General features: G+C 43.2%; 1 protein-coding gene across 2 annotated transcripts in view; it reads left to right on the top strand.

The window, feature by feature from the left end:
• FZD3 (frizzled class receptor 3) overlaps positions 1-25,265 on the top strand; it is a 75,990-nt gene that overhangs the window by 47,643 nt on the left and 3,082 nt on the right. Inside the window, exons 5-6 of one of the 2 annotated variants that reach the window (XM_069728395.1) lie at positions 24,108-24,256; positions 24,625-24,858. In XM_069728395.1, the coding sequence (XP_069584496.1) occupies positions 24,108-24,256; positions 24,625-24,858 (383 nt within the window). Of the gene's footprint in view, positions 1-24,107; positions 24,257-24,621; positions 24,859-25,265 lie in introns of both variants that reach the window. The other variant, XM_069728394.1, reaches the window with a different exon arrangement.

Raw genomic sequence — 25,265 nt, 5'->3', positions numbered from 1 at the left:
TATCCGGTCCAATGCAAACAATGGTCCTTGGAAAACGCACAAGGATATTTTTCCTATATCAGCGGTCATCTCTTTTTATTTTTTTTATTTTTTGAAGTTTATATCTATTTTATTTATTTTTTTCTATTTTTGCAATTTCTGTTCAAGTTTTATTCTATTTATTTTAATGTTTTTTTCCAAGATTATTATTATTTTATTTATCTATATAAATAATAAAATAATAGAAATATTATTTTAATATATAAAAAATAAATAAAACACTATATATATATATACAGGTCCTTCTAAAAAAATTAGCATATAGTGTTAAATTTGATTATTTACCATAATGTAATGATTACAATTAAACTTTCATATATTATAGATTCATTATCCACCAACTGAAATTTGTCAGGTCTTTTATTGTTTTAATACTGATGATTTTAGCATACAACTCCTGATAACCCAAAAAACCTGTCTCAATAAATTAGCATATCAAGAAAAGGTTCTCTAAACGACCTATTACCCTAATCTTCTGAATCAACTAATTAACTCTAAACACATGCAAAAGATACCTGAGGCTTTTATAAACCCCCTGCCTGGTTCATTACTCAAAACCCCCATCATGGGTAAGACTAGCGACCTGACAGATGTCAAGAAGGCCATCATTGACACCCTCAAGCAAGAGGGTGAGACCCAGAAAGAAATTTCTCAACAAATAGGCTGTTCCCAGAGTGCTGTATCAAGGCACCTCAATGGTAAGTCTGTTGGAAGGAAACAATGTGGCAGAAAACGCTGTACAACGAGAAGAGGAGACCGGACCCTGAGGAAGATTGTGGAGAAGGACCGATTCCAGACCTTGGGGAACCTGAGGAAGCAGTGGACTGAGTCTGGTGTGGAAACATCCAGAGCCACCGTGCACAGGCGTGTGCAGGAAATGGGCTACAGGTGCCGCATTCCCCAGGTAAAGCCACTTTTGAACCATAAACAGCGGCAGAGGCGCCTGACCTGGGCTACAGAGAAGCAGCACTGGACTGTTGCTAAGTGGTCCCAAGTACTTTTTTCTGATGAAAGCAAATTTTGCATGTCATTCGGAAATCAAGGTGCCAGAGTCTGGAGGAAGACTGGGGAGAAGGAAATGCCAAAATGCCTGAAGTCCAGTGTCAAGTACCCACAGTCAGTGATGGTGTGGGGTGCCATGTCAGCTGCTGGTGTTGGTCCACTGTGTTTCATCAAGGACAGGGTCAATGCAGCTAGCTATCAGGAGATTTTGGAGCACTTCATGCTTCCATCGGCTGAAATGCTTTATGGAGATGAAGATTTCATTTTTCAGCACGACCTGGCACCTGCTCACAGTGCCAACACCACTGGTAAATGGTTTACTGACCATGGTATTACTGTGCACAATTGGCCTGCCAACTCTCCTGACCTGAACCCCATAGAGAATCTGTGGGATATTGTGAAGAGAAAGTTGAGAGACGCAAGACACAACACTCTGGATGAGCTTAAGGCCGCTATTGAAGCATCCTGGGCCTCCATAACATCTCAGCAGTGTCACAGGCTGATTGCCTCCATGCCACGCCGCATTGAAGCAGTCATTTCTGCCAAAGGATTCCCGACCAAGTATTGAGTGCATAACTGAACATTATTATTTGATGGTTTTTTTGTTTGTTATTAAAAAACACTTTTATTTGATTGGATGGGTGAAATATGCTAATTTATTGAGACAGGTTTTTTGGGTTATCAGGAGTTGTATGCCAAAATCATCAGTATTAAAACAATAAAAGACCTGACAAATTTCAGTTGGTGGATAATGAATCTATAATATATGAAAGTTTAATTGTAATCATTACATTATGGTAAATAATGAAATTTAACACTATATGCTAATTTTTTGAGAAGGACCTGTATATATATACACACATATATATTATGTTTTATTTAATAAATAGTAAAATTAATACAAATAAATAAAACATAATATATGTGTGCATATACGTGTGTGTGTGTGTGTGTGTATATATATATATACATATATTATGTTTTATTTATTTTTTATATATTAAAATATTTGTATTTTATAATATATATATATAGAGAGAGAGAGAGAGATTATTTTATTAGTAGTATTTTCATTAGTATTTTCTGTTTTATTTTTTATTCTCTTTTATGTTTTTATTCACTATATTTTTTCATTTATTTTACATGTATCCAGCTGCTCAGGAAGTCAGATCGCAGACTGCGCTGTGATTTTAGATCATTTCCATAGCTTGGTAGAAACGCGCTGGAGACAGGATGTCATTAAAGTGACAGCGCTCCATTATTGTAACCGCTCTTCCCTATCTCAGCATGGCGTCCAAGATTAAACATAGACGTAACAAACCGACACCTGCGTCCTCCTTGTATCCCAGACCGGGCGACGAGTCCAGAATGTTAATAGTTAATTCCTTTCGGTTGCATACTGGAGCAGCTGACTGTGTTGCAGCCCCAATGTGAGGGGGGCCGATGTCTCGGAGGAACAGATGAGCATGGTGTATGTACCACTCCCTGGATACAAGGAGCAGATGCCGTGAAACTGAATTTACTGATCCCAGGATCCATTGTTCCATTTCTCCATTCACGATGTCCAAATTCAGGACTTTAATCAGAACCATCCTGTCTGAGCGAGGGAGTAATCATCACCCCGGGTGTGCAGAGTTGTCACCTTTTACGCCATCCTCTGATATTATATGGACGATGCATGCGTGAAATGCGTGGTACTGCTGAGGCTCTGTATTCGCTGATGTAAACTGTATACATTCCCCTGCAGACCCCCGTCACACTAATCACCAGCGTCAACCAGCGCTAATCTAAATATATTCTCTGTGTAACCAAAATACGCGACGCGTTTCACGCCATAAATATAAAGCATTGAATCGGTGTTACCATTATAGAGCCCTCCAAAAATAGAAAAAATATATACATACGGTATATGTTCCTGAGTCTTGGCTTTAGGGTTAAGGTTGATTTGTGTAGTACTTTCTCATTGACGTTTCCCCCTATAATACCCAAAATAACCTTGCCCAAATGTGGGACTGTTCATACATGCAGGATGACACATGGGTGGCCTTTCTGGGCGCTTATGTCATCCGTGTCAGTGGCGCCCCCATCATTAGAGGTCCAGCTGCCGAGACCTCCACTGATCCCGTGAATGAGTTTGAATGGAGCAGTATTGGGCATGTGCGACCACGGCTCCTACATGTGGTCGCACATGCTCAGTACAGCTCCATTCAAACCTGTTCATGGGATCAGCTGGACCTCGAATGATCATGTGTATCATCTATCTTCCGCTGATAAATTTCTGATGTCTGGGGTTCTAGTTGCTAAGACCACCACCACCAATCCTGAGAACAGGGGTCTTGAAGTTCTAGTGAGCATGTGCGACCACTGCTCCTTTCACGGTCTGGTGGTCACACATGCTCACTACTGCTCCACTCACAGAGAGGACATTCGGACCTTGCTTTTGAGACAACTGGGCGTGGTCCCCAAGAAGACGGTCATATAGGAAATTCAAGAACCACTCCCACTTGTCCATAGAGGCTTCTGCACTATTATAAGTTTTCTAAAACAGGGTTTGTGGCCCTTTAATTGATTTTCACCTAAAAACAAACAAGTGAGGTAAAGAACTAAACACAAGTCCTGGCATCAGGAGGGTAACAAGCAGAAACCTGCGCCGCCACCGCCACCGCCGACAATTCATTCATTATCATCGTACCGCAGGAAAGCCTGAGCGACAGGGAACCCGGGAGCGTACAAGACTAAAATCCGGTCTGGGTGTATCCCAGGTACTCCGTGTACAGCCCTACCTGTCCTGTAGCTCCTGGGACGTGGGTGAACTACAAGTCCCATCACGGCCAGACAGAATATTCAATAACTACCCAGAGACAAGTGCTTTAAATCTACTTGTTCCCTCCAGAGCTGCACTCATAATTCTGCAAGTTTTAAAAATGCTCTCCCACTGCAGATAACTCGCATCTTGCAGAACAAAAGTAGCCTTAGACTTTAAAGGGGTTGTGTAAGGTTAGAAAAACATGGCTGCTACTTTTTTCCCCCCTAAAAAACAGCGTCACAGGAGTGGTATCACAGCGCAGGTGCATCCACTTCAATGGAGCTGAACTGCAATACCATACACAACCTGTGCATAAGTGTGGCGCTCTTCTAGGAAGAAGTCAGCCATGATTTTGTAATCTTGTAGAATCACACTTCTCCCCAGATGAGCTATAGTTTACATATTTTTGGGCATTTCTCGCACCACTGAAAGTCCACTTAATAAGAAACACACTTACAGGGAAACTTTCAGCAGATTTTTGCTAAGTAATCCGATGTAGGGGCTGAGATCCTGATTCCAACGATGTGTCACTTTGTATCACAACTGCTACACCCAGGAAGCGATCACGATTTTCTCTGCTGCAGATCTAGCAGAGCTTGAATGCAGAGCCCTCTATAACCCCGCCCACCACATCAGGAAGCAGATAAGTGGTGGGGGGCGTGGCCGGACTAGGAGGCACTAGACACATAGTCCTGCAGTGATAATCTCCTGCTGATAAAACACTGATTGTATCGAAACAGCAAACACAGCCCAGTAAGTGATACATTGCTGAAATCAGGATCTCTGCCCCTGCATCATGCTGCTCCCTAAATACATAAAAACCTGCTGACAGATTATCTTTAATAAATTTGGCTCTGCTATTTACACCAATTTCTGGTGCAAGTTCTGCCCAAATTAAGACCGAACCACTTTTAAGAAAAAACGGTGATTGAGTAAAAATTGCAAAAAGTCGCACATTTTTAACAAAAAAAAAAATAGCAAATTTTTTTTTCGAATTCTTATATTTAATAACAAATGAAGGTCACATAGCAAAAAAGGAGAAATGGCTAACCGTGGCCCAATATGATTGCAATAATTGACACCAGAAAATGATAGTAAAAATTAAATATAGATGTAGCAGGTGCAGGTTTTAGATTGCAGAATATGGGCAACCCAAAATGTGGCAAATCGATTAATAAACATGACGCATCTATAAAACGACGGTCTTCAAAAATTCTCCTCCTGCCCCTTAAAAATATGTAAAAAAAAAAAAAAAATGTAATAGCGCCACCCTGCATTCAGGTCATTTTAGGTACTACAGCAACAAAAAAATAAAAATCAAACTGGCACATGCCACCCACGTAACTCAATAAATCCATCAGGGTGGTAATTATTCTGGGATTCCTGTACGTTTCTACTCTGTAGAGCGTTCCCAGGTATCACAATCCATCAGAATGACCTGGCTGTGAACTAGGCTTTTAGCAGAAGACTGGCAATAAAGAAGCCCCATTGTCAAGGAGTTTGGTTTTATCCCGGTCAGATACAAGAAGAAGTTGCTGAATCTTATCAGTCCTGAAACCAAACGCCTGAAGAAAATCTCCAATTTAAAGTTCTGCCAGTGGTTCCATTATGTAGGCGGCTCTCCGAAACTTTGCGCAGCCACCTCGAGAAGAGAGCGGAGCGATAGTCTCAAGTTGTGCAGATAAAACCCGAGCCTGAAAGCGAGACCGGCGGATCGTGTTGCAGCAAAAAGAGACATCGACAGTCAAAACTGTTTCTCTAAACTGGAAATTCAGGTTTCTCCATGACCTCCAGTCTACCCAAGAACGCTCCAGCTCCGGGGCTGTAGACACATGTCCTGTCCCATACGCTGGGCCGTATAAATCACACCAACAATACGGCGCTGGGTGCAGAGAATTAGGTCGGAGGGTATGAGGAGACCTAGGGGAAAAGTTCCCACCAGAACACGACCCAAAATTCATTCCAACTTGGACATATCCAAATCTCATGAAATGTTTTGTAAATGGTAAAAGTCGCAGAAGGTTTGAAGACTCGGAAAACATCTAACTCTTGTGCTAAAGTCAATGGCAAACTTGGCGCAAGTCTTGCGGCTGTTCGACAGACGCAGCACAGGCAGGGATCGGCTATTCGACAGATGCAGCACATGCAGAGATCAGCTGTTCGACAGATGCAGCACATGCAGAGATCGGCTGTTCGACAGACACAACACATGCAGGGATCGGCTGTTTGACAGATGCAGCACATGCAGGGATCGGCTGTTCGACAAACACAACACATGCAGGGATCGGCTGTTTGACAATCACAACACAAGCAGGGATCGGCTGTTTGACAGATGCATCACATGCAGGGATTGGCTGTTTGACAGATGCATCACATGCAGGGATCGGCTGTTTGACAGATGCAGCACATGCAGGGATCGGCTGTTTGACAGATGCAGCACATGCAGGGATCGGCTGTTTGACAGATGCAGCACATGCAGGGATCGGCTGTTCGACAGACGCAACTGTTGTGAATTCTGTTGTCAAGCTCCCTCCTGTGGTCGTGAATGGTACTTCGGCTAGTTCTGTCCATGAACTTCCTTTGGTGGCTGTGAGTGGAGCTGCTGCTTCTGAGTTTCCTTTCACAGGTGACGAGGCTAATTCGTTGGCTGGCTGCTCTATTTAACTCCACTTAGTTCTTTGCTCCATGCCACCTGTCAATGTTTCAGTATTGGTCTAGTCCGCTCCAGGATCTTGCTGGTGACCTGTCTACTCTATCAGAAGCTAAGTTCCCGCTTGAATTTAACTGTTTGCTATTTTTCTGTCCAGCGTGCTATTTTGATTTTCATCCTGCTTGCTGGAAGCTCTGGGACGCCGAGGGGGCGCCTTTGCCCCGTGAGTCGGTGCGGAGGTCTTTGCACCCTCGGCGTGGTTTTTCGTAGGTTTTTGTGTTGACCGCAAAGTTGCCTTTCCTATCCTCTCTCTGTTCAGTGAGTCGGGCCTCTCTTTGCTGAATCTATTTCATCTCTGTGTTTGTGATTTCATCTTGTTTCACAGTCAATATATGTGGGGGGCTGCCTTTTCCTTTGGGGAATCTTCTCTGAGGCAAGGTAGGCTTTGTTTTCCTCCTTTAGGGCTAGCTAGTTCTTAGGCTGTGTCGAGTTGCATAGGGAGCGTTAGGAGCAATCCATGGCTATTTCTAGTGTGTGCGATAGGATTAGGGATTGCGGTCAGCAGAGTTTCCACTTCCCAGAGCTTGTCCTGTATTTTTGTCACTATCAGGTTTTTTCCGTGTGCTCTTAACCACCAGGTCCATTGTTGTCCTAACCACCAGGTCATAACAGTACAGGTGGCCCAAAGTACTAATGCATCTCAATAGAGGGATAAGAGAAGTTCTGAGACCATTTTTTTTTCTTTGCAGTGTGTTTTGTCTCTCTTTTCCCCTTTACCTCTGGGTGGTTCAGGACACAGGTGTAGATATGGACATTCAAGGTCTGTCCTCTTGGATGGATAAACTCACTACAAGGGTACAAAACATTCAAGATTTTGTGGTTCAGAATCCGATGTTAGAGCCTAGGATTCCTATTCCTGATTTGTTTTTTGGGGATAGATCTAAGTTTCTGAATTTCAAAAATAATTGTAAATTGTTTCTAGCTTTGAAACCCCGCTCCTCAGGTGATCCTGTTCAACAAGTGAGAATTATTATTTCTTTGTTACGTGGCGACCCTCAAGACTGGGCATTTTCCCTTGCGCCAGGAGATCCGGCATTGCGTGATATTGATGCGTTTTTTCTGGCGCTTGGATTGCTTTATGATGAACCAAATTCAGTGGATCAGGCAGAGAAAATCTTGCTGGCTTTGTGTCAGGGTCAGGATGAGGCAGAGATATATTGTCAGAAATTTAGGAAGTGGTCTGTGCTCACTCAGTGGAATGAGTCTGCCCTGGCAGCAATTTTTAGAAAGGGTCTCTCTGAAGCCCTTAAGGATGTCATGGTGGGATTTCCCATGCCTGCTGGTCTGAATGAGTCTATGTCTTTGGCTATTCCGATCGATCGACGCTTGCGTGAGCGTAAAGCTGTGCACCATTTGGCGGTATTATCTGAGCGTAGTCCTGAGCCTATGCAATGTGATAGGACTTTGACCAGAGCTGAACGTCAAGAGTACAGACGTTGGAATGGGCTGTGTTTTTACTGTGGTGATTCCACTCATGCTATCTCCGATTATCCTAAGCGCAATAAACGGTTCGCTAGGTCTGCCACCATTGGTACGGTACAGTCTAAATTTCTATTGTCTGTTACTCTGATTTGCTCTCTGTCGTCCTATTCTGTAATGGAATTTGATGGACTTGCAGTTTGCTAGGCGCTGTGGTTTTTCCTTGGAGCCCTTGCAGTATCCTATTCCATTGAGAGGAATTGATGCTACGCCTTTGGCCAATAATAAGCCTCAGTACTGGACCCAATTGACCATGTGCATGGCTCCTGCACATCAGGAGGATATTCGCTTTTTGGTGTTGCATAATATGCATGATGTGGTCGTTTTGGGGTTGCCATGGCTACAGGTCCATAATCCAGTATTGGATTGGAAGTCTATGTCTGTGTCCAGCTGGGGTTGTCAGGGGGTACATGGTGATGTTCCCTTTTTGTCAATTTCGTCTTCCACTTCTTCTGAAGTTCCGGAGTTTTTGTTGGATTACCGGGATGTATTTGATGAGCCTAAATCCAGTGCCCTACCTCCTCATAGGGACTGTGATTGTGCGATTAATTTGATTCCTGGTAGTAAGTTTCCTAAAGGCCGTTTGTTCAATTTATCTGTGCCAGAACACGCCGCTATGCGGAGTTATATAAAGGAATCCTTGGAGAAAGGTCATATCCGCCCGTCGTCATCACCGTTGGGAGCAGGGTTCTTTTTTGTGGCCAAGAAGGATGGTTCTTTGAGACCTTGCATTGATTACCGCCTTCTTAATAAAATTACAGTTAAATTTCAGTATCCCTTGCCACTGCTCTCTGATTTGTTTGCTCGTATCAAAGGGGCTAGTTGGTTCACCAAGATAGATCTCCGAGGGGCGTATAATCTTGTGCGCATTAAACAGGGCGATGAATGGAAAACCGCATTTAATACGCCCGAGGGCCATTTTGAGTACCTGGTCATGCCATTCGGGCTTTCCAATGCTCCATCAGTATTTCAGTCCTTTATGCATGACATCTTCCGAGAGTATCTGGATAAATTCCTGATTGTATATTTGGATGACATTTTGGTCTTTTCGGATGATTGGGAGTCTCATGTGAAGCAGGTCAGAATGGTGTTTCAGGTCCTGCGTGCAAATTCTTTGTTTGTGAAGGGGTCAAAGTGTCTCTTTGGTGTTCAGAAGGTTTCATTTTTGGGTTTCATTTTTTCCCCTTCTACTATCGAGATGGACCCTGTTAAAGTCCAGGCCATTCATGATTGGACTCAGCCGACATCTGTGAAGAGCCTGCAGAAGTTCCTGGGCTTTGCTAATTTTTACCATCGCTTCATCGCTAATTTTTCCAGTATTGCTAAACCGTTAACTGATTTGACCAAGAAGGGTGCTGATGTGGTCAATTGGTCTTCTGCGGCTGTGGAAGCTTTTCAGGATTTGAAGCGTCGTTTTTCTTCTGCTCCTGTGTTGTGCCAGCCAGATGTTTCGCTTCCGTTTCAGGTTGAGGTGGATGCTTCTGAGATTGGAGCAGGGGCTGTTTTGTCACAAAAAAAGTTCTGACGGCTCGGTGATGAAACCATGCGCCTTCTTTTCTAGGAAGTTTTCGCCTGCTGAGCGCAATTATGATGTTGGCAATAGAGAGCTGTTGGCCATGAAGTGGGCATTTGAGGAGTGGCGTCATTGGCTTGAGGGAGCCAAGCATCGCGTGGTGGTCTTAACGGATCACAAGAATTTGACTTATCTCGAGTCTGCCAAACGGTTGAATCCTAGACAGGCTCGTTGGTCGCTATTTTTCTCCCGTTTTGATTTTGTGGTTTCGTACCTTCCGGGCTCTAAGAATGTGAAGGCTGATGCCGGCGGGTATTCTCAAAGAGGGGGTGGTTTTGTCTGCCATCTCCCCTGATTTGCGGCGGGTGCTGCAAAAGTTTCAGGCTGATAGACCTGACCGTTGCCCAGCGGAGAAACTGTTTGTCCCTGATAAATGGACTAGTAGAGTTATCTCTGAGGTTCATTGTTCGGTGTTGGCTGGTCATCCTGGAATCTTTGGTACCAGAGATTTGGTGGCTAGATCCTTTTGGTGGCCGTCTTTGTCACGGGATGTTCGTTCTTTTGTGCAGTCCTGTGGGACTTGTGCTCGGGCTAAGCCCTGCTGTTCTCGTGCCAGTGGGTTGCTTTTGCCCTTGCCGGTCCCGAAGAGGCCCTGGACGCATATCTCTATGGATTTTATTTCGGATCTCCCTGTCTCTCAAAAGATGTCGATCATTTGGGTGGTTTGTGATCGTTTTTCTAAGATGGTCCATTTGGTACCCTTGTCTAAATTGCCTTCCTCCTCTGATTTGGTGCCTTTGTTTTTCCAGCATGTGGTTCGTTTGCATGGCATTCCGGAGAACATCGTTTCTGACAGAGGTTCCCAGTTTGTTTCGAGGTTTTGGCAATCCTTTTGTGCTAGGATGGGCATTGATTTATCTTTTTCCTCGGCTTTCCATCCTCAGACAAATGGCCAAACCGAACGAACTAATCAGACTTTGGAAACATATCTGAGATGCTTTGTTTCTGCTGATCAGGATGATTGGGTGTCCTTTTTGCCTTTGGCTGAGTTCGCCCTTAATAATCGGGCCAGCTCGGCTACTTTGGTTTCGCCGTTTTTCTGCAATTCTGGTTTCCATCCTCGTTTCTCTTCAGGGCAGGTTGAGTCTTCGGACTGTCCTGGTGTGGATACTGTGGTGGATAGGTTGCAGCAGATTTGGACTCATGTGGTGGACAATTTGACATTGTCCCAGGAGAAAGCTCAACGTTTCGCTAACCGCCGGCGCTGTGTGGGTCCCCGACTTCGTGTTGGGGATTTGGTTTGGTTGTCGTCTCGTTATGTTCCTATGAAGGTTTCCTCTCCTAAGTTTAAGCCTCGTTTCATTGGTCCGTATAAGATTTCTGAGATTCTTAATCCTGTGTCATTTCGTTTGGCCCTTCCAGCTTCTTTTGCCATCCATAATGTGTTCCATAAGTCATTGCTGCGGAGTTACGTGGCGCCTGTGGTTCCATCCGTTGATCCTCCTGCCCGGGGGTTGGTTGGGGGGGAGTTGGAGTATGTGGTGGAGAAGATTTTGGATTCCCGTATTTCGAGACGGAAACTCCAGTACCTGGTCAAGTGGAAGGGTTATGGTCAGGAAGATAATTCCTGGGTTTTTGCCTCTGATGTTCATGCTGCCGATCTGGTTCGTGCCTTTCATTTGGCTCGTCCTGGTCGGCCTGGGGGCTCTGGTGAGGGTTCGGTGACCCCTCCTCAAGGGGGGGGCACTGTTGTGAATTCTGTTGTCAAGCTCCCTCCTGTGGTCGTGAATGGTACTTCGGCTAGTTCTGTCCATGAACTAACTTTGGTGGCTGTGAGTGGAGCTGCTGCTTCTGAGTTTCCTTTCACAGGTGACGAGGCTAATTCGTTGGCTGGCTGCTCTATTTAACTCCACTTAGTTCTTTGCTCCATGCCACCTGTCAATGTTTCAGTATTGGTCTAGTCCGCTCCAGGATCTTGCTGGTGACCTGTCTACTCTATCAGAAGCTAAGTTCCCGCTTGAATTTAACTGTTTGCTATTTTTCTGTCCAGCGTGCTATTTTGATTTTCATCCTGCTTGCTGGAAGCTCTGGGACGCCGAGGGGGCGCCTTCGCCCCGTGAGTCGGTGCGGAGGTCTTTGCACCCTCGGCGTGGTTTTTTGTAGGTTTTTGTGTTGACCGCTGCCTTTTCCTTTGGGGAATTTTCTCTGAGGCAAGGTAGGCTTTGTTTTCCTCCTTTAGGGCTAGCTAGTTCTTAGGCTGTGTCGAGTTGCATAGGGAGCGTTAGGAGCAATCCACGGCTATTTCTAGTGTGTGCGATAGGATTAGGGATTGCGGTCAGCAGAGTTTCCACTTCCCAGAGCTTGTCCTGTATTTTTGTCACTATCAGGCCATGTTCACACCATCCTTTTTTTAATGCGGAATCGCCGCGATTTTCCCACTGCGGGTCCGCAGCTGTTTTCCATGCAGGGTACATTACAATGTACCCTATGGAAAACAGGAACTGCTGTGCCCACATTGCGGAAAATCGCGGAAAAAGCCGCGATGAATAGCCGCGGTAAAAAAGAAGTACCATGTCACTTCTTTTTGCGGAACTGCAGCGGTTCTGCACCCATAGACCTCCATTGTGAGGTCAAACCCGCAGTAAAACCTGCAGATGAAAAAAATATCTGCGGGTTTTCTGCGGTTTGTGGTGCAGAACCGCTGCAGTGTGGCTACCCCCCCGTGCCCCAAACCCACCCCCCCATGCTCCGATGCCACCCCCCCGTGCTCCGACGCCCCCCCCGTGCCCTCATCTCCCCCCCTTATACTTACCCGGCCTCCCGGTGTCCGTCCGGCCGTCTTCTCCCTGAGCGCCGCCATCTTGCAAAATGGCGGGCGCATGCGCAGTGCGCCCGCCGAATCTGCCGGCCGGCAGATTCGTTCCAAAGTGCATTTTGATCACTGAGATATAACCTATTTCAGTGATCAAAATAAAAAAAAATAGTAAATGACCCCCCCCCCTTTGTCACCCCCATAGGTAGGGACAATAAAAAAATAAAGAATTTTTTTTTTTCCACTAAGGTTAGAATAGGGTTAGGGGTAGGGTTAGGGGTAGGGGTAGGGTTAGGGGTAGGGTTAGGGTTAGGGGTAGGGTATTTTCAGCCATTTTAACCCTAAAAAACTTCCTAGAAAACACACAGACTCTGCATAGAAAACTGCATCAAAAAACGCATCAAAAAACGCATCAAAAACGCACCAAAAAGTACCAAAAAAGGACCTGCATTTTCTGCCAAGAGCTGCGGTTTTTATTCCTGAAAAAAAAGGAAAGAAATCAGGAACGTGTGAACATAGCCTCAGGTTTTTTCCGTGTGCTCTTAACCACCAGGTCCATTGTTGTCCTAACCACCAGGTCATAACACGCAACACATGCAGGGATCGGCTGTTCGACAAACACAACACATGCAGGGATCGGCTATTCGACAGACGCAGCACATGCAGGGATCGGCTGTTTGACAGATGCAGCACATGCAGGGATCGGCTGTTTGACAGATGCAGCACATGCAGGGATCGGCTGTTCGACAGACGTAGCAGATGCAGGGATCGGCTGTTCGACAGACGCAGCACATGCAGGGATCGGCTGTTTGACAGATGCAGCACATGCAGGGATCGGCTGTTCGACAAACACAATACATGCAGGGATCGGCTATTCAACAGACGCAGCACATGCAGGGATCGGCTGTTTGACAGACGCAGCACATGCAGGGATCGGCTGTTCGACAGACGCAGCACATGCAGGGATCGGCTGTTCGACAGGCGCAGCACATGCAGGGATCGGCTGTTCGACAGGCGCAGCACATGCAGGGATCGGCTGTTTGACAGATGCAGCACATGCAGGGATCGGCTGTTCGACAGGCGCAGCACATACAGGGATCGGCTGTTTGACAGATGCAGCACATGCAGGGATCGGCTGTTTGACAGATGCAGCACATGCAGGGATCGGCTGCTCGACAAACGCAACACATGCAGGGATCTGCTGTTTGACAGATGCAGCACATGCAGGGATTGGCTGTTTGACAGACGCAGCACATGCAGGGATCGGCTGTTCGACAGACGCAACACATGCAGGGATCGGCTGTTCGACAAACACAACACATGCAGGGATCGGCTGTTCGACAGACGCAATGCATGTAGGGATCGGCTGTTCGACAAATGCAACGCATGCAGGGATCAGCTGTTAGGCTGTCTAACAGCTGCGAGACGTGCAGCCGCAGGGGCTAGAACATATTATTCGAGCATGTCAAGATGCCCTATTAGGACCCGAGCATGCTGAGATAACACCTTGTCCGACCACGTTCGCTCATCACTACTGAGAACCACAAAATGTTTTCCCGTTTCCTATTTTTTCACGCCATTGCAGATTTTTTAAACTGATTTTTTAGGTCAACAAGTCATTCTATTAAAAAACGGAGACTGTTTGAAAATCAATCAAATATTTTTATTAAAGCAAAACATGATACAAACAGAAAAGTTTGGCGGTGATGTGCAAGGAAGCCTCACATGGCTCCATCATGTATAAACCTTGTAGGGAGACGGTGGGATGATGACAACCTAGGTTCACTTGCAAGTTTTTTACTCCAGCATCCAAAATTGTCAGAAAACTGATCTCAATCAATGTTAGAAGCTGATAAAATATAGAATTAATCAAATGCTCCAGTAAAGTATCAGGTGCATAAAAATGAGAATGTTTTTTCTGTTTTTATTACTATATCAAACTAAAAAGAAGCATCCATCACCACCTGTTGGTGGGAACAAAAGACAAACTCTCTGTATACATTTCTATTTATTCCATTAGTTTAGACCGCACATGTGTGATTAAATTATATCAAAATATAAAATCTATCAGCTTCTTCTGAAGTGCATTGGGGGGGAAGTTTCGCATTATGATGATCTAGCCATGTGATGCTTCCTTGCACATCCTTCGTATTTTTAGATTTGTATTATGTTTTGCGTTTAATAAAAATATTTGATTATTTTAAAGCACTCTCCTTTTTTTTTATAGGCTGACTGGTTGATAATTCTGGGGAATTGCTCTGTATTATCTGGGCCCATTTGGTTGTTGATTTGTTAGGTCTTAGATTCATAGTAACATAGTTATTAAGGTTGAAGGAAGACTATAAGTCCATCTAGTTCAACCCATAGCCTAACCTAACATGCCCTAACATGTTGATCCAGAGGAAGGCAAAAAAACCCATGTGGCAAAGAGTAAGCTCCACATTGGGGAAAAAAATTCCTTCCCGACTCCACATCCGGCAATCAGACTAGTTCCCTGGATCAACGCCCTATCAAGGAATCTAGTGTATATACCCTGTAACATTATACTTTTCCAGAAAGGTATCCAGTCCCCTCTTAAATTTAGGTAATGAATCACTCATTACAACATCATACGGAAGAGAGTTCCATAGTCTCACTGCTCTTACAGTAAAGAATCCACGTCTGTTATTATGCTTAAACCTTTTTTCCTCCAAACGCAGAGGATGCCCCCTTGTCCCTGTCTCAGGTCTATGATTAAAAAGATCATCAGAAAGGTCTTTGTACTGTCCCCTCATATATTTATACATTAAAATGAGATCACCCCTTAGTCTTCGTTTTTCCAAACTAAATAGCCCCAAGTGTAATAACCTATCTTGGTATTGCAGACCCCCCAGTCCTCTAATAACCTTGGTCGCTCTTCTCTGCACCCGCTCCAGTTCAGCTATGTCTTTCTTATACACCGGAGACCAGAACTGTGCACAGTATTCTAAGTGTGGTCGAACTAGTGACTTGTATAGAGGTAAAATTATGTTCTCCTCATGAGCATCTATGCCTCTTTTAATGCATCCCATTATTTTATTTGCCTTTGTAGCAGCTGCCTGACACTGGCCCCTGAATATGAGTTTGTCATCCACCCATACACCCAGGTCTTTTTCATTGACGGTTTTGCCCAGTGTTTTAGAATTAAGCACATAATTATACATCTTATTACTTCTACCCAAGTGCATGACCTTACATTTATCCCCATTAAAGCTCATTTGCCATTTATCAGCCCAAGCTTCTAGTTTACATAAATCATCCTGTAATATAAAATTGTCCTCCTCTGTATTGATTACCCTGCAGAGTTTAGTGTCATCTGCAAATATTGAACTTCTACTCTGTATGCCCCCTATAAGGTCATTAATAAATATGTTAAAAAGAAGAGGGCCCAATACTGACCCCTGTGGTACCCCACTGCTAACCGCTACCCAGTCCGAGTGTGCTCCATTAATAACCACCCTTTGTTTCCTATCCCTGAGCCAGCTCTCAACCCACTTACACATATTTTCCCCTATCCCCATTATTCTCATTTTATGTATCAACCTTTTGTGTGGCACCGTATCCAAAGCTTTTGAAAAGTCCATATACACTACATCCACTGGGTTCCCTTGGTCCAATCCGGAACTTACCTCTTCATAGAAACTGATCAGATTAGTCTGACATGAACGGTCCCTAGTAAACCCGTGCTGATACTGGGTCATGAGGTTATTCGTCTTCAGATACTCCAGCATAGCATCCCTTAGAATGCCCTCCAGGATTTTACCCACAGTAGAGGTTAAGCTTACTGGCCGATAATTACCGAGTTCAGTTTTTGTCTCCTTTTTGAATATTGGCACCACATTTGCTATACGCCAGTCCTGTGATACAGACCCTGTTATTATGGAGTCGTTAAAGATTAAAAATAATGGTCTATCAATGACTGTACTTAATTCCTGCAGTACTCGGGGGTGTATCCCATCCGGGCCCGGAGATTTGTCAATTTTAGTGATTTTTAGACGCCGCCGCACTTCCTGCTGGGTTAAGCCGGTGACATTTAATTGGGAATTTTTGGAGTTGTGAAAAAAAATGCTGCCGTCATCTATGTATGGGAAAATCTACCCATGGGGCACAGAATTCTTGGAGGCACAAAATGTAGATCCAGGACTTCTGACCGCTCGCCCCTGATCTCTAGACGAGCGCAATTTTGAACTATTTCCCCAAAATTGTCTAAATCTCTCAAAACGTCGCACATTTTTGTGGCCAAATTTTTTTAAACTTTTTGATACCAACAAAATCTGACTCAAATGCCTTGATTCAATGCTTCATAAATATTACCAAAAATATATATTTTCTTAAACCTTTTTAGACAAGGACAACTATAACCATTGCATAACTTCGTGCACCCCTGTGAATAGGATAATTTGGATTTTTTTTGGTTGAGTTTTTCTTCAAGGAAGTATCCTGAATAATTAATGATCATCACGCAGATGAGATTCTCTGCATTCCCACAGTAACTCTTCCCTATCCTGCGCCACAACTGAATTAAAGGAACAGATGTCAATATAATCATTAATGTCGTGGTCATACGGTATAATGGTCTCTCGCCCCCTCCCTGCAGGTACGCAGCTGCTGCATGGAGACTTATAGGCAAAGCCGCAGTCCAGCTACCTAATGGCAGCGAGCAATTATTGGCTGCCGTGACCAGATGTTCAGTGGAGTAACGGCCACTTCCATTAATAAACCAAGCTGATGCTTTGTCATTCAGTATAAAAGCAAGCGCTGCCATAAAAATGAATGGGCGAAGTCATGTAACAATACAGATTTATAGCATCTGCCATTATCGGGGCTGGTGTCAGCGCCAGGAACATCTTGACAGATGTCAGAACCTCGTGGGCCGGCCTTGATTAGTTGTGACCAATCATCTTTCAGCTGAAAATAATCTGACCAATAATATTCATTAAAATTTCCCATAAAAGCTGCTGAGACCTCCACTAATCCCGGGAACGGGGGTTCCAATGACGCCTGTTGAAATGGTGCAGTAGTGGGCATGTGTCACCCCCGCTATAGTGACGGTTTCTAGGACTTGTCGCGCATACGACTATTGCTCCAATTTACATATCACAGTAGACCTTAGGACCTCATTTTTGGGATATCCGCCCAGATATCCTACATACACAGTCTAGTCGTAATGTGGCACGAATATGTAAATTGTAGAGCCGCTGCTCCCAGTGCCGGCCCCCGAGAACCCTTGCGCAGTGCCTGTGTAATAAGTCAAGGGTTAAAGGGATTACTCCATCGGGACAGTTTGGAGAATAAGTATTTCATACACTTGACAATTGTGCAAGTTTTCCCACCTACAAAGAATGGAGAGGTGTAATTTTTATCGTAGGTGCACTTCACCTGTGAGAGACAGAAAGTAAAAATGAAATCCAGAAAATCACATTGTATGATTATTACATAAATAATTTGCATTTTATTGCATGAAATAAGTATTTGATCACCGACCAACCTTCAAGAATTCTGACTCTATTTTCTATTGCATCAAATACTTTATTTGATGCAATAAAATGCACATTATTTATATAAAAATCATACAATGTGATTTTCTGGATATTTTTTAAGATTGTCTCTCACAGGTGAAGTGTACCTTTGATAAAAATTACAGACCTCTCCATTCTTTGTAGGCGGAAAATTAGCAAAATCGGCAGCGTATCAAATACTTATTTTCCCCACTGTATTCAATGGAACCTGTATCTATCCCAGAGAAGAAGCTCATCACCCGCGGTCCAGAATGGAGAGAAACGAGAAACTGATACCTGGGGTGGAGGTGCGATTATCCTCAATATGTGCGAGTCCCAGATCCTGGCAGTGAGAGTGGAAAGCAGCCGGCTCATATTGCACATTGTCATTGTAAGTCCACCGCTGGCATCACTAGTGCGAGCGCTATTCTTACTGCCGTACAAAGGCTTAGCGTGCAAAGATTTCTGCAGCTCGGCTAATTAGCAAATGCCTGTTTACAATCTTATCCTCCTCTGCCAGGAAGTGCACAATACATTGTCTTGGTAAAGAGGGTGGCAGTGCCCATAATCCGCCTGATACAGAGTATCTGACATGATGTCTTGTTTGTGTCTCAGAAATCGTTCAGCGCAGTTGAAATTTAAAGCGGCAGTGACCTTAAAAAAAACAAAACTAACATGCCCTCTAAACTGCTCCTTATGTATCCAAACATAGAACTACTATAATGCTGCCCGATATTAATAAAAAATCTAGCTACTATGATACTGCTCCTATGTACAAGAATATAACTACTATAATACTGCTCCTATGTCAAGAATATAACTACTATAATACTGCCCCTATGTACAAGAATATAACTACTATAATACTGTCCCTATGTACAAGAATATAACTACTATAATACTGCCCCTATGTACAAGAATATAACTGCTATAATACTGTCCCTATGTACAAGAATATAACTACTATCATACTGCCCCTATGTACAAGAATATAACTACTATAATACTGCCCCTATGTACAAGAATATAGCTACTATAATACTGCTCCTATGTACGAGAATATAACTACTATAATGCTGCCCCTATGTACGAGAATATAACTACTATAATACTGCCCCTATGTACAAGAATATAACTTCTATAATACTGCTCCTATGTACAAGAGTATAACTACTATAATACTGCTCCTATGTACAAGAATATAACTACTATAATACTGTCCCTATGTACAAGAATATAACTACTATAATACTGTCCCTATGTACAAGAATATAACTACTATAATACTACTCCTATGTACAAGTATATAACTACTATAATACTGTCCCCTATGTACAAGAATATAACTACTATAATACTGCTCCTATGTACAAGAATATAACTACTATAATGCTGCCCCTATGTACAAGAATATAACTACTATAATACTGATTCTATGTATGAGAATATAACTACTATAATACTGCCCCCTATGTACAATAATATAAATACTATAATACTGCTCCTATGTACAAGACTATAACTACTATAATACTGCCCCTATGTACAAGAATATAACTACTATAATACTGCTCCTATGTACAAGAGTATAACTACTATAATACTGCCCACTATGTACAAGAATATAACTACTATAATACTGCTCCTATGTACAAGAATATAACTACTATAATACTGCTCCTATGTACAAGAATATAACTACTATAATACTGTCCCTATGTACAAGAATATAACTATACTATAATACTGCCCCTATGTACAAGAATATAACTAGTATAATACTGCCCCTATGTACAAGAATATAACTACTATAATACTGCCACTATATACAAGAATATAACTACTATAATACTGCCACTATATACAAGAATATAACTACTAGAATACTGCCCCCATGTACAAGAATATAACTACTATAATACTGCCCCTATGTACAAGAATATAACTACTATAATACTGCCACTATATACAAGAATATAACTACTATAATACTGCCACTATATACAAGAATATAACTACTATAATACAGCTCCTATGTACAAGAATATAACTACTATAATACTGCTCCTATGTACAAGAATATAACTACTATAATACTGCTCCTATGTACAAGAATATAACTACTGTAATACTGCCACTATATACAAGAATATAACTACTATAATACTGCCCCCATGTACAAGAATATAACTACTATAATACTGCCCCTATGTACAAGAATATAACTACTATAATACTGCCCCTATGTACAAGAATATAACTACTATAATACTGCCACTATATACAAGAATATAACTACTATAATACTGCCACTATATACAAGAATATAACTACTATAATACTGCTCCTATGTACAAGAATATAACTACTATAATACTGCTCCTATGTACAAGAATATAACTACTATAATACTGCTCCTATGTACAAGAATATAACTACTATAATACTGCCCCTATGTACAAGAATATAACTACTATAATACTGTCCCCTATGTACAAGAATATAACTACAATAATACTGTCCCCTACGTACAAGAATATAACTATAGTGTATATATATATATATATATACAGTGGGGCAAAAAAGTATTTAGTCAGTCAGCAATAGTACAAGTTCCACCACTTAAAAAGATGAGAGGCGTCTGTAATTTACATCATAGGTAGACCTCAACTATGGGAGACAAACTGAGAAAAAAAATCCAGAAAATCACATTGTCTGTTTTTTTAACATTTTATTTGCATATTATGGTGGAAAATAAGTATTTGGTCAGAAACAAAATTTCATCTCAATACTTTGTAATATATCCTTTGTTGGCAATGACAGAGGTCAAACGTTTTCTACACACTGTTGTTGGTATGTTGGCCCATTCCTCCATGCAGATCTCCTCTAGAGCAGTGATGTTTTTGGCTTTTCGCTTGGCAACACGGACTTTCAACTCCCTCCAAAGGTTTTCTATAGGGTTGAGATCTGGAGACTAGCTAGGCCCATCCAGGACCTTGAAATGCTTCTTACGAAGCCACTCCTTCGTTGCCCTGGCGGTGTGCTTTGGATCATTGTCATGTTGAAAGACCCAGCCACGTTTCATCTTCAATGCCCTTGCTGATGAAAGGAGGTTTGCACTCAAAATCTCACGATACATGGCCCCATTCATTCTTTCATGTACCCGGATCAGTCGTCCTGGCCCCTTTGCAGAGAAACAGCCCCAAAGCATGATGTTTCCACCACCATGCTTTACAGTAGGTATGGTGCTTGATGGATGCAACTCAGTATTCTTTTTCCTCCAAACACGACAAGTTGTGTTTCTACCAAACAGATCCAGTTTGGTTTCATCAGACCATAGGACATTCTCCCAAAACTCCTCTGGATCATCCAAATGCTCTCTAGCAAACTTCAGACGGGCCCGGACATGTACTGGCTTAAGCAGTGGGACACGTCTGGCACTGCAGGATCTGAGTCCATGGTGGCGTAGTGTGTTACTTATGGTAGGCCTTGTTACATTGGTCCCAGCTCTCTGCAGTTCATTCACTAGGTCCCCCCGCGTGGTTCTGGGATTTTTGCTCACCGTTCTTGTGATCATTCTGACCCCACGGGGTGGGATTTTGTGTGGAGCCCCAGATCGAGGGAGATTATCAGTGGTATTGTATGTCTTCCATTTTCTAATTATTGCTCCCTCTGTTGATTTCTTCACTCCAAGCTGGTTGGCTATTGCAGATTCAGTCTTCCCAGCCTGGTGCAGGGCTACAATTTTGTTTCTGGTGTCCTTTGACAGCTCTTTGGTCTTCACCATAGTGGAGTTTGGAGTCAGACTGTTTGAGGGTGTGCACAGGTGTCTTTTTATACTGATAACAAGTTTAAACAGGTGCCATTACTACAGGTAATGAGTGGAGGAAAGAGGAGACTCTTAAAGAAGAAGTTACAGGTCTGTGAGAGCCAGAAATCTTGTTTGTTTCTGACCAAATACTTATTTTCCACCATATTATGCAAATAAAATGTTAAAAAAACAGACAATGTGATTTTCTGGATTTGTTATTCTCAGTTTGTCTCCCATAGTTGAGGTCTACCTATGATGTAAATTACAGACGCCTCTCATCTTTTTAAGTGGTGGAACTTGCACTATTGCTGACTGACTAAATACTTTTTTGCCCCACTGTATATATATATATATATATATATATATATATATAGCAAATGTGTCCACAGTTACATTGCAAGTGTACAAATATGCCCCTATGGGCATGTCAAAACAGACATTACAAAATAATTAAATTATAAAAAATAAATAATTAGAAAAAAAAGTGGTGTCCCTCCATTTTTGACAGCTAGCCAAGTTAAAGCTGACAGCTGTGGACTTCTATTCTCATGATATTGCCCCCTCTCCCAGCCTTAAAATAGCAGCCCGCAGCCACCCAGAAAAGGCGCATCTATTAGATGCACCAATTCTTGCGCTTTGCCTGGCTGTTCCCACTTGCCCTGTAGCGGTGGCAAGTAGGGTAAAATTTGTGGGGTTAATGTCGCCTTTGTATTGTCAGGTGACATCAAGCTCACGGCTTGGTAATGGAGAGGCATCAATGAGACACCTATCCATTACTAATCCTATGTTTATATGGCAAATAAACACAGCCAGAATAAAGTATTTTATTAGAAATAAAACAAAACACACTTTAACTTTTTTTATTTTTATTTAGGAATAACAAACACAGTTAGGTGAGTATAATGCCCATTCCACTGAATCCCTCGTCTCTTGTAATAATAAAAGAAAAATAAAAAACAATCATATCCCTCATCTGTCCATCATTCTGTCCCAAGCTGTAATCCATGTCTGGGGAGAACCACTGATGAATGAGCTGCTCTGAGCGCAGCATCAGTGAGCAGCGGTGACATCATTGACGTTACTGCCAGTCAGTGAGGCTGCGTTCCCAGCTGGGTTGACCTGCCGAGACCTCAGTGAGATCACCTCTAGCACCGTAAGAAAAAGTTGTGGGCTTGATGTCACAAGACAATACAAAGGTGACATGAACCCCAAAAGTATGAATCCCACTTGCCACCGCTACAAGGCAGGTGAGAAGAGACGGGCAAAGAGCCAGAATTGTCACATCTAATAGATGTGCCTTTTCTGGGTGGCTGCGGGCTGCTATTTTTAGGGGGGTCAATATCCATGGCCCTGTACCAGCCTGAGAATACCAACCCCCAGCTGTCTGCTTTAGCTTGGCTGTTTGTCAAAAATGGCAGGACCCTACGCCGTTTTTTCACCCCTAATTATTTAGACCGGAGGTGCCGGCTGATGAATACTCCCATCAGCCGCTCTGGCTGTCCCTGTTATTAGCGGTAGCAGGTGTAGGCTGATTGAAGTAGTAGTCCCATCAGCCGACACTAGTGACCGGACGTAAACTTTTTACATCTGATCGCATCTGCGGGCTGTTAAATTACCTGCGGTAACGATTTTACCAACCATCAGAGGCAGTGTTTGCCATGCTGTCATGCACATGACAGCGTAGCAAACACTGGATTTTTGGGCCTCCCATTTAAGTGAATGGGGTCCTGGTTTGGGTTCTGATCCGGGTACTGTTCTGGTACCCAAACCCGCCGGACACAAAGATCCAGGGGTCCACCTATCTCTAGTTACTCACTAGCAGGTGATGCATTTATGACAAAAGTAGAGTTTTGCTTAATCGGAGAGATAATCAGAGAGTTTACTGGTTATAAAAGGGACAGTTGATGATGATTCCATATAAATACTGGTGTCCTCTCGTTTCTTGGACTTTCTTTTTAACAACCTGTCTATTGCACCTTTGCAGCCGGCAACCCTTATATAAGACTTTTGCTTGGGACAGTGTCCCAGACTGTGAGCCTAATAATGGCACCCTGTTCCTTTGATGTGGATGACGTTTTCTACGCAGCCTTGCAAAAGTTGTCCTGTCCCTGCTGATCAGAAGTCCAGCACATGTACTTTTCCGTCTGCCCATTTCCCCCAATTCGCTCTTGTGCATTCAGTGGTTTTTTGGTCAAGGTCAACAGCTCAAGATTTGCAAGGCTGTGAATAATGTAGGGCCACAATCAGAAGATGATGGGGCAGGTTACTGCCAACTTGCAGATATTTCTGCATTGAAGTCTATGGGAGCTAGAGCAAGAACCATACCAGTGGCGCTCAGTCTTTCCTTGGTTTTATCATGATGACTTGTTAATTGATAGCAGACCTAGTGCTGAATATATTGTCTATTTTCCTTTTGCAGGTAACCAAGACGAGCCGCCCAGACCTTATTCTCTTCCTGATAAAGTATCTGATGGCACTGGTGGTGGGCATCCCATCTGTCTTTTGGGTGGGAAGCAAAAAGACCTGCTTTGAATGGGCAAGCTTCTTCCATGGGCGAAGGAAAAAAGAGTGAGTATCAATGCTTCCCCCCCACTCACATTAGACAAATTTTGCATGAATCCACCAATATCGATGGGTTCGTCCAACAGACTGATTTGTATGGAAGCCATGGACAATTTATTGTCTTGGTGGAAATATCGATCTAGCATGTCCAATTTCGGACAGCTGACTGTATTGCCTCCCGGAGATTACCCACCTCCAGACATGTCTTGTGAAAGCTCTCTTGAAAAGAACATAGAAGTGTTTGGAAAAGATGGCTGCTGGCTAAACCATCGCCCGAACCATAGTTTGGACTTGGCCAGTCAAGCTTTTCCTTGCCAAAAGAGGCCACAATAAGTGGTGTTCTAACATTTTTTCTCTATGCATTCTCTTAGCAGAGGTGTCCATGAAAGTCGGCAAGTTCTCCAGGAGCCGGATTTTGCTCAATCTCTTTTACGGGACCCCAATACTCCTATCATTCGGAAATCAAGAGGAACATCTACTCAGGGCACATCCACCCATGCCTCTTCCACTCAGCTGGCTATATTGGATGACCAACGAAGCAAAGCCGGGAGCGTGCACAGCAAAATGAGCAGTTACCATGGAAGTCTGCACCGCTCCAGAGATGGAAGGTGAGGGAGATAAATTAAAGCCTTTAATGTTGTAGCCAGGCAGCCATAGAGATGTGTGGCCATAAGGGATGCTGTAGGGCGCTATAAGACTGATAGAACCCACCCAATCAAAATGCCTAGAAAAGCTACACCACTCAGTGACATAAAAGCGAATCTCGTAGTGAACAGATGTCGGGGAAGAGAACGATCCAGCCTGTTGATTTCCAGCGGCCGATCCTTTTGTTCTCCCTTGAGATGAGCCATTGTCCAAGAGTCTACAACAAATCTCTTATAGAAAACACGGGAACGCTGGGCTGAGTGATCCTTGTATGGGGAAGTCTGGAGAGATAACTGTCGGCAAAACTACCTTTATCTATTTTGTATGGTGGTCATTAATGTTCTATAGACCCCCATACTCATTAGATGGC

This window comes from Ranitomeya imitator, chromosome 5 (genome assembly GCF_032444005.1).
Source record: "Ranitomeya imitator isolate aRanImi1 chromosome 5, aRanImi1.pri, whole genome shotgun sequence".
In the NCBI taxonomy this organism is placed as follows: domain Eukaryota; kingdom Metazoa; phylum Chordata; class Amphibia; order Anura; family Dendrobatidae; genus Ranitomeya; species Ranitomeya imitator.
This window is presented reverse-complemented; position numbering and strand designations above follow the sequence as displayed.